General features: G+C 33.9%; 1 protein-coding gene across 1 annotated transcript in view; it reads left to right on the forward strand.

Annotated features, from left to right (window-relative positions):
• LOC107640873 (dicer-like protein 4) overlaps positions 3028-10686 on the forward strand; it is a gene marked incomplete at its 5' end in the record, with an annotated part of 11904 nt that continues 4245 nt past the window's right edge. The window contains 17 exon segments of the mRNA XM_021106085.1: positions 3028-3214; positions 3660-3837; positions 4053-4163; positions 4420-4560; positions 4682-4754; positions 5115-5179; positions 5323-5463; positions 5539-5667; positions 6172-6307; positions 6554-6650; positions 6944-7136; positions 7605-7765; positions 7842-8048; positions 8144-8409; positions 9185-9459; positions 9540-9976; positions 10206-10306. Coding sequence (XP_020961744.1) covers positions 3060-3214; positions 3660-3837; positions 4053-4163; positions 4420-4560; positions 4682-4754; positions 5115-5179; positions 5323-5463; positions 5539-5667; positions 6172-6307; positions 6554-6650; positions 6944-7136; positions 7605-7765; positions 7842-8048; positions 8144-8409; positions 9185-9459; positions 9540-9976; positions 10206-10306 — 2866 coding nt within the window.

Raw genomic sequence — 10686 nt, forward strand, 5'->3', positions numbered from 1 at the left:
CTAATTTATTTTTAAAAATAAAAAATAAAATATTTAAAATTTGTTAAATAATATATTTACTTTTTTTAGTAAGTTACTCATAATGTGACAGGCATAATGTGAATCTTCTTGCTGGAAGAAAAATGACATTCCATTCTTTTGGCAGGAAAGGAGGTTAGTGTTGTACGTTCTCCCTCCTCTTTTAACAGAACATGCATCTTAATTCTCGACACTTTAATCACGTGACATTCTTGTGAACTTGTGAGAGACTAATAAACCATTATAGTTTTGACTTGTGATATTTAATTGTTTTTTTATATTTTTTTTATGTATTAAAAATCATTTTTATTTTCTTTCTTTGTATCAATTTTTTTTTTATCAAAAATACATATAATGTTTATGTTCCCTCACAAATCTGTCATCCCATTACGCATGGCTTCAGACATTTTATATTTTTTTTTTTGTTGTAAACCGATCTGATAAAAGTTTGTAGATTCAATCAAAGGACAAAAACTAACAAATTATTATTTATTCTAAACTCTAATATGGTTACTTTGTTTTCAAAAGTTATTGGTTTATAGTACTTGAGGCTTACATTTCATCTCAACCTATCCGTGGAGAATTTCTTTAATCAGTAGTATTCAATATGACTTCTTTCAGGTTTTATCCACTCTAATATCACCTGAAAAAAAAAGTATAATTCTAGTTTCGAGGTTAGATTTGCCAAGCAGACAAGCGAAGTTAGCAGAGTTTCTCCTCATCTCTCCTCCTTCCCCTTATCATAGAAAAAAAACTAACCATAATACACCTTTCAGTACGTGAAAACAGAAGTCCGGGATGGCACCCAATAGTGACCGTAAAACTCCATGTCTGCGGGAAGGCAAATAAAAAAGTTATTGGTTATTCTTAACTTGATACCTGATACCTGATACGTACTCTGAACTCAAAAGTGTATAGATATAATCAAAGGACAAAAATGAAAAGCTATTATTTATTTTGAACTCTGATACGGTTACTTTGTTTACAAAAAGTTATTGTTTATTTTTACCTACTCTAAACTCAGAAGTCTATAAATCTAACTAGAGGACAAAAATAAAAAGTGATTGTTTATTCTAAACTTTGATCCTCATTTCACCTGCTAATCAATGGCTGTCTGCTGTCCATAAATTCCAGTCTAAGTTCTGGTCAGTTTGTGTAAGTGTGCCCCAATAGATGGAGGTCCTGAATGAAAATTCACTATCTAGTTTTATAGAAAGAAGTACCCTTTTATTTATAAAATAACTATTTTAAATTCTGATCCTCATTTCACCTGTTGATTATGTTGATTAATGGCTGTCTACTGTCCATAAATTCAAGTCTGAGTTATGGTTAGTTTAGGTGATTGTGCCCCAATAGGTGGGAGTCTTGAATGAATCCCCTAACTAGCTTCTTAGAAAGAAGCACCCAGCCGTTACTTTATTTACAAAATAACTATTTTAAACTCTGATCTTCATTCCACCTACTGATCAATGGCTGTCTGTTGTCTATAAATCAAAGTCAATTTAGGTGACTGTACCTAGGGTTGGAAGTGAGTCAAGCCAGCTCATGAGTTAGCTCGAGCTCGACTCGTTAATAGTTCGATAAGCTAAGTTTGTGAGCTAGTGAGCCAAGCTTGAGCTTAAAATTGAGCTCATAAATTAAATGAGTCGAGTTTGAGATTGGATAAGCTCGGCTCATTAGCTCGTGAGTTGACTCGTATATATATATATGATCTGAATTATTTAAAAATTTTTATATATAATTTTGATGTAGGACATAAATAAAAAATTTATAATTTATTGATAGATAACAATATTTAAAATTGATCTTTTTAAATATTTTTTAAAATATGTAAGTTATCATTTATTGATATAGAATTATAGATTATGTATTTATGTTTCTATTATTTGAACCAACTTGTGAGCTCGAGCTAGCTTGTGAGCTTTCGGTGAGTCAAACTTGAGCTTAAGAAATAGGCTCGATTGTTAATGAGTCGAGCCGTGAGCCAAGCTCAATTTTTGTGAGCCAAACTTGAGCTTAGTCTAGCTCAACTAAGCTCGGCTCACTTCCAGCCCTAGTCTGTACCCCAATAGATGGGGTCTTGGATGAATCTGCTAGCTAATTTTTTAGAAGGAAGCACTCGCTGTATAAAATAATTATTGTTTATTAGAAATATATAGATCCAATCAAAAGATAAAAATAAAAAATTATTGTTTATTCTAAACTTTAACTTTGTTTATAAGAAGCTATTACTTATTCTGAACTCTGATACATCACTTTGTTTACTTCTAGCCAAAATAAAAGTAAAAAAAAAAAAGGAGTTAGTTAACTAAAATTTATAAATAAATTTCTTAATTGGCTAAGAATTATATAATCTACGTATTTTATCTCATAAAAATAACATAATATAATGATAGAAATTCAGATGCAGTCGACCTCACATAAAATTGATACTTAAAAATCGTTAAATAATTTGACTAAATTTTTATTTAACGACTATGGAATATCCACTCTAAGTGAAGTCAATTTCACCTGAATTTTCACCAAACATAATACTTATTGTACTTGTTGTCATCATATGATCATATGATCATACTGATAATCAATCTCTGGTTTTTCCCTCATAAGAAATGATGACGTAGAGTGATGCTAAAAAGATAGAAGCGAAGACCCAACACCGAAGACCGTAAAAGAATGAATATTGATAGAGAATTCCACCGTAAAAGAAAACGAATCAATTTTGCGTAGGTAAACGTTTCGGTCTCTCTCTGTCTCTCTCTCTCTCTCTGTAACGAGCGTGTGCACTAAGGAACCTCTCGCTTCTCTCTGCATATAGCTGACTCACTCCATAGTCTCCACATTCATTCACAGGTTAACTAACTTTCAATCTTCATTCTCTCTCTCTCTCTCTCTCTCTCTCTCTCTCTCGCTGCAGCTGCTAGATAATACGACAAAGACTTGGAACCCTCGAATTCCCGTACATTTTTTGATCAACCCTTTTACTCTCTGAGTAGAAGGGTAACCCCAAAGGTGTAAGCTTTTCTGCTTCTATTCGTCACGCAATGCCGGACGGAGAATCCTCTTCCGCCACGTCATCGGCGGAGCTGGAGCCCCATTTAAGCGTCGCTGAATACTTGCTGCAGAACCTTAGTCTCTCTGAAGTCAAAGATCATGACGACCAAGCTGTTAAGAAAGACCCCAAAAAAATTGCCAGAAGGTAAGTGTCCTTGGTTTGTTGTTGTTTTGGAGATATCATTATCGTCATCATCATCATTGTTATTCCAAGGACCAAGGTTAAGCCATGGTGGAATCTTACGGTATTTCATAGTGATGTTAGCTGTGCAAGTGGTTTATTATGTGTTTGGTTAGTGAGAAATGGAGTATACAGAGTAAAGAAACTTATTGGGCGTTTCTAGATTCTTTGCATTGGGGCTATGCCAGCTAGTATTATTTTTGACAAAGCTTGCAAATTTTTCGATCTATCAAAATTTTCAACTCAGCATTTGTGTTTCTTTGATGTTGCGGAACAATGATTAAGCTTAAAGAATGTTGCTGATTTATAAATTTTATTGCAAGTATGGGGAGTTTGCTCATCTTTCTGATTCCATGTGCCTTCTGGAACCCTTGGAATCTTACTCTTTTTTGTTTTGCTCTTTCGGAAGGTACCAGTTGGAGCTGTGCAAAAAAGCATTAGAAGAAAATATAATTGTATATTTGGGGACAGGTTGTGGGAAGACCCACATTGCTGTGCTGCTTATGCATGCGATGGGTCATTTGATAAGGAAGCCCCAGAAAAATATATGTATTTTTCTTGCCCCTACTGTGGCGCTTGTTCATCAGGTGATCTTTCTTTACCTGTTGCTCAATTCAACATTATCTTTTTATTTGTTTATGGAGATCCAGAAAATTATTTTTATTTCCAAATCAACCTTTAACTAATCGAAGCATGCTTTGGTTCATCATTGCCATTTATTCTAATCTGATCATGTTTTTGTTTATCATTACCAATTATTCATTGATTTCTTCTGAAGTCATTTTTTTTCAATAATCTATAGCAAGGGAAGGTTATAGAAGACTCTACTGATTTTAAGGTTGGGATTTTCTGTGGGAGCTCCAAGCGCTTGAAACGTCATCATGATTGGGAGCAGGAAATTGGACAGCATGAGGTGACAGTAGACAAATGGCAATGCTAGTTAAAATTAAATCACGTACAAGTAAAATTTTCCTATTGTATTATTGCACTATTGTATATGCAGGCATGTTGCAGCAACTTTGACCAAGGGGTGTTGAAAGAAATGTGGAGATTAAAAAAAAAAAAAAATTAAACTTGATACATGGAAAAGTTGAATAAATTTAATCCCATTTTTAATCTGATGGGTTTTCTTCTGAAATTATATGCTTTTTTTCCTTCCCACTCTTCAGGTTCTTGTCATGACCCCGCAGATATTATTGCACAACTTATCTCATTGTTTCATTAGGATGGACATGATTTCACTTTTGATATTTGATGAATGTCATCATGCTCAAGTCAAAAGCAACCATCCTTATGCAGAAATCATGAAAGTATGTTATGCTTGTGCTCAAGTTCGCTGAACTCAACATTAATTTTTGTATAAAATCTTTCTGTTTCTACATCTTTTTTTTCTTTAGCTTTTTGACAGTTCAGAATTTGATATTTTGGTAGGTCTTCTACAAAAATAATTCCAAAAGTGTTCCCCGTATTTTTGGCATGACTGCTTCCCCAGTCGTAGGAAAAGGTAAACATCCCTAATCTTGTTTAGGTCAGTGGACCAATTTGATGATTATTTTTTAACATGAAATTGTTATTGTCAATATCTTGATCTTTACATATATTTCTATGAAGTGTGCATGCTGTGTCCCATGTATAACACATGGACACACTATCAAATTGGTGTTCATGCTTTCTAATTTGCTTTCACTGTTTTTCCTTCTGTGATATCAATATGCTGTCATATCATAAGATTATTTATTCATGCTTATTTCCCGTCCTTGTCCATTATTAAGGGTATGTATGCATGTTTCTTAGACATTGCAACTTTGCTAGATACCATCAGTGCACTTTTTCCCATTTTCTGAATATGTGTATTCTTTTTCAGGGGCTTCCAGTGAAGCAAATCTATCAAAAAGCATCAATAGTCTTGAACAAATACTTGATGCTAAGGTGGGCTATATACAGTACAATATGTCAAATTACTTCAAATTTTTGGTTATCACTTTTAAATATAGTCTTGAATTGCCTACTTGTGCTGGTCTCAGATGCTGGGTGCTGTTGCTAATATCTAGTTATTTGGACCTCATTTATAGGTATACACAGTTGAAGACAGGGAATTGCAATCTTTTGTGACCAATGCAACAATTTCTGTATATCATTATAGCTCAGTTGCAAATGGAACAGATAGCTTGTATACAACTTACCATGCAGATCTTGATCTGATCAAATATCAGGTACACTTTTGACATGGGTCTTAAGACAATTAGATAAACAAGCTTTATCAACACTGCTTTATTTTGTGCGAGCAGTGCATAGCAAGCCTCGGTAGGAATGTAGAAGATCACCAGAAACGGATGAACACAAAAAAACTTCTAAACAGGATACATGAGAATGTTGTTTTCTGTCTGAGGAATCTTGGCATTTGGGGAGGACTGCAAGTAAGACTCTTGTATTATATCTTAAGCTCTCATGTAATCATTTGAATGGAAAATGATTATTCAATATTATCTTTAAATAATAGTATATAATGTACCATAGGGAAAAAATGTATTGTCACCATTTGTTCCCATTTGATGGTATGCCTTACCACCTGACAAATAATTAATAAAAAGTATGCCTGCAATATGCTGTGGGATTCTTCTTGTAGAGTTAAGGTTACATAATTTTAGCAAAATTCTCAACTCTAAATAGATTCATGAAGAAATATCTGTCAAATAACCAAATAAAAACTATGCCTGCTCTTCTGAATTTTGTTCCTTGAAGACGATGGCCTAGCACTGATTATTGCGAGTGAAGTTAGATATGCTTTTCAACGATAAGGGGAAGTTCTTTGGTTTTAATCTCATTTATAATCTATCTTAGCTTATCATTGTTGATATTTTGTTCAATTATTATTTATGTATACTTTTTCTCTTCTCTAATATTCCTGTTAACCTTCTAAGGCTAGTCATATTCTTTTGAGGGGCGATCGTTCCGAGAGGCATGAATTAGTGGAGGCAGAAGGAAATTCAAGTGATGACTCTGTGTGTGATAAATATCTATCTCAGGCAGCTGAACTCTTTAACTCACATCTGAAAGGTATTTAAACATTGCTTGATATTTTTTCAATAGTATCACTGCTGTTACCGAGGTCTTCTGACTTCCACTACTAAATCCTTACACTGTTACACGTGCTTTTTCCATTTTACGATATATTAGGTTATTGTTTATCTGCCAATGAACGATCTCGTTATAATTTTTTTAAAGATATGTTTAAAACAGTATTCCTGCATTTTAAAATATGTTCCTTGTGAAAATGCTGTTATTTGTTGTGTATATCTGTAGGTGACGGTGTATCTGATTTATCTTCTATGGAAATAATGAGAGAGCCCTTTTTCTCATCAAAACTTTTGTGCCTCGTTCAGATACTGTCCTCCTTTAGGTTGGCAATCAAGTCTCTCTCTCAAATCTCAAGTTTTGATAAAATTGTGTTCAAAGTATTCCTTTCAGATGTGTGTCATATAGCATGTGTCACATTTATATGCGACTTCTCATGGATCGGTTATGAATCTTATATATGTGGACAAAATTTGCTATGATATTTTGATTTCTTGATGCAACAGAACCAGAAACATATAGTTGATTGCAGGATCCATGTCATTTATATATGAATTCTCATCGCTTGGTTATGATCTTATTTATATGGTCAATTTTGCTGTGATGTTTTGATTTCAGGATGCAACAGAACCCAAAATGTATCATTTTTGTTAATAGAATCGTGACTGCAAGATCCCTGTCATACATACTTAAGAAGCTGAAACTTCTAACACAATGGAGGAGTGATTTTCTAGTAGGAGTCCATGCTGGATTGAAGAGTATGTCACGCAAGACCATGAACATCATTGTTGAGAAGTTTCGCTCTGGTGAGGTAAGCTTTGATATTGGGATTCACTCGTTAGTTTTAAATGTTATGTGAGCTCTGAAAAAGTCTGCAGGATTTTGTATACTTAGTTAGAAGTTCTGAGTTCTCAGTAATGTAATGGTGTGGCAAAACTGTGTAATCATTTGTTTTTATAAAGTAAAGGCTCTTTGATTTTACTGTTACCAACACTCATTTGACAATAAGCACATTGAGAAAAATGGCAATGCCTTTTATATTTGAAACTATGAGAGAGCTTGAAGCTGCTGTGATTTCTATGAAAAATATTTCACTTAAACTAAAATGCTGCTGCATGTGGGATCAAGAATTTTGTTGTTGAAGCTGCCTTGTGGTGAGTGGTGCTCAAATGGTAACAAAATAATTATGATGATGGCTTAAATATGTTAACATTGTATAGCTTGTCAAAGAGTTTAGTGATAGTTAGTAATATGCATATGTGGCTTATGCTGTTAACAGTTGAATCTATTGGTTGCAACAAAAGTGGGTGAAGAAGGACTTGACATTCAAACTTGCTGCCTTGTGATACGGTTTGATCTTCCTGAAACTGTTGCCAGCTTTATACAGTCAAGAGGCCGTGCACGTATGCCTCAGTCAGAATATGCATTTTTGGTGGACAGGTAGCTTGCCAGCAATACATTTTAAATTTAAATGTAAATCCATTGGTTTAACTAATTTTGTATCTCATTATTACAGTGACAATAAGAAGGATCTCGATTTAATTGATGGTTTTGAGAAAGATGAATGCCGCATGAATATGGAAATTGCTGACCGTACATCAACTGAGACATACATAATCCCTGAGGAAAGAATATTCAGAGTAGATTCATCCGGTGCTTCTGTCAGTTCTGGATATAGTATTTCATTACTTCACCAGTATTGTTCAAAGCTTCCACATGATGAGTATGTACCTATTTTAAGTTGGGCCTTTGTATGATATAGCCAGGACATTCATGGAACAACTCTCTGATATTTTAAGACATTATCTATCTTTTCAGGTACTTTGACCCCAAGCCAAGCTTTTATTACTTTGATGAAAAAGATGGGATAGTCTGCCACATAATATTTCCATCCAATGCACCAATACACTTAATTGTCAGTTCACCACAGTTGTCTATGGAAGCTTCCAAAAAGGATGCTTGCCTGAAAGCAATTCAAGAACTGTATGAAATAGGTTCATTAAGTGATTGTCTTTTGCCAAAGCAAGAGACCACAGAGCCAGAGGAGAAGGATTCAAGCCCATCTAATACAGATGGTTGTGAAGGTCAAACTTTTGCTGTGCTCTATAAATCATTTTGTTTAATTGTCTGTTTTTGTGTTGCCAAAAATATACTTCATAGATTACCTGTCAATGAAGCTATTAACTAGATTGACAATTTTGACATGCTAGTCATTTTCAGGCTATTTCAATTCTTCATTGTCCCTCTTTGGTAATTATTGTTGTATGTTGTATTCCTATTGCTTAAACATTTTAGCTTCAATCCATTGTCAATTTGGAAACCTATTTATTATTATTCAATCTTTTAAAATATTTTGACCACTTCAGCCATTGTTAGCATGGTCAATCTTTTTTTTGGGTATGTTGCAACAAGTAATTGGAACTTGGAATATAGTAAGAAATTTAAATTGATAGTGGATCAAAATTACATCTGTCTTAGTCTTATATAAGCTTTGTTTGACACCATTTTGCTGCTTGTCCATGTTTTGGGTGTGTTTGTGTCAGATCTTAAGTGTCGTATGCTGACAACATGCATTTATAGAGAGTCAACTAAAGTTGATCTTTCTTTTCTTTCTCTCCATTCTAGCATGGAAAAGCATAATGTGGACGAGGGAAAAATTCGAAAAAAGATACAATACAGAAATTTTGAATATTCTAAAACAATTTTAAATTATGAATGAATAAAAACACAGGCAGGTGTGAAGCTTCTATGCACATATATATGCATATACACCATGTTTATTTTCCTAGCTATCAACTTATGATTAGAAATCTTTAAATATCATTCTGTTGTATTTCACTTTTTCCCCCTTGTTTGCAGAGGACAATTCAAGAGGAGAATTACATCAGATGTTAGTTCCTTCTCCCTTTAGAAAGTCTTGGATAAATGAAGAGAAAATTGTTCATCTCAACTCATACTACATAAAATTTTGCCCCTCTCCAGAGGATAGGGTTTACAAAAAGTTTGGTCTATTCATCATGACATGTCTTCCAGCAGAGGCTGAGAAACTGGAACTTGATCTTCATCTTGCTCATGGTAGATCTGTTATGACATCATTTGTTCCATTTGGAGTTGTAGAATTCGACAAAGATGAGGTAAATGGCATTTTATTTTGTGTTAAGCAAAAGAAAAAAAAAAGAATTTTAAGTTTATGCTTGGACTCTTCCTCTTGCAGATTAAGATGGCTGAACGTTTTCAAGAGATGTTCCTTAAAATTATTCTTGACCGATCAGAATTTGTTTCTGATCTTGTAACCCTGGGTAAAGGTGCTGAATCTCACAATGGTTCATCAACCTTCTACCTTATGCTTCCAGTTGTATTGCAAGAATATGAAAATATCATGACTGTGGATTGGAAGACTGTGAGAAGATGCCTTTGTTCACCAATTTTCAAGCCTCCACCAGATGCTGTGTACCAAAAGCCTTATCCTTCTGATTCATCACTTCAACTTGCCAATGGTAAAAGAAGCATAAGAGATGTTGAAAATAGTTTGGTATATGCCAAACACAAAAAGCTCTTCTATTTTGTCACAAACGTGAACCGTGAAAAGAATGGATTAAGTCCCAGTAAAGATTCAGGCACTTCAAGCTATGCAGATGACTTACTTGAAAAGTAGGTACCTATTTATTATTGGTTCATCCTTTATTTTTTCTTTTTGCACCTGAAATTCATGATTACTGGTAATACCATTCATATTTGTTGGATACATTTTTAAACGGATACTCTTTTTTTTAAAAGGACTGAAACCCGAGAAATGGATACTTCTAAATGTTTATTTAAGTTGGGATTTGATATATTGTACTTAATATCTTTGACAAGAACCTTTCAATGTTTGTATCAGGTTTAGTATTCATCTCAAACACCCTGAACAGCGACTTCTGCATGCAAAACCAGTTTTCAATCTGCACAACCTGCTGCATAATCGGAAGTATGAGGATACAGGTACCTTGTTGGATACTACTCTGCTGGTGGCTAAAATTTGTTGTAGTATTTTGATTGGGTTTATGAGATTATATAGCTAACATAATATCAAAATACCTCCTGTCCTGGGAACAGTCTGAATAAGTCACATACACTGATACAAGGATGTCGAAACAAATAACTGGATGAAAGAAGGGTGTTTTACCTCTGTGAGGCAAATAACTATATAGCATCGAAGCAGAGTGTGATTTATCAATTTTCTATTTGTTAATTTTGTTACATCAATATCACATCAGCATCTAGCCACATTTACTTAATTAGGAGAGAGTAGGTCTATTGATTTTTTTATTTAAAAAAATCATCCAATAACAAATACAAAGAGTTAATCAAATTTAATCCTA

This window comes from Arachis ipaensis, chromosome B01 (genome assembly GCF_000816755.2).
Source record: "Arachis ipaensis cultivar K30076 chromosome B01, Araip1.1, whole genome shotgun sequence".
Taxonomy (NCBI): Eukaryota; Viridiplantae; Streptophyta; class Magnoliopsida; order Fabales; family Fabaceae; genus Arachis; species Arachis ipaensis.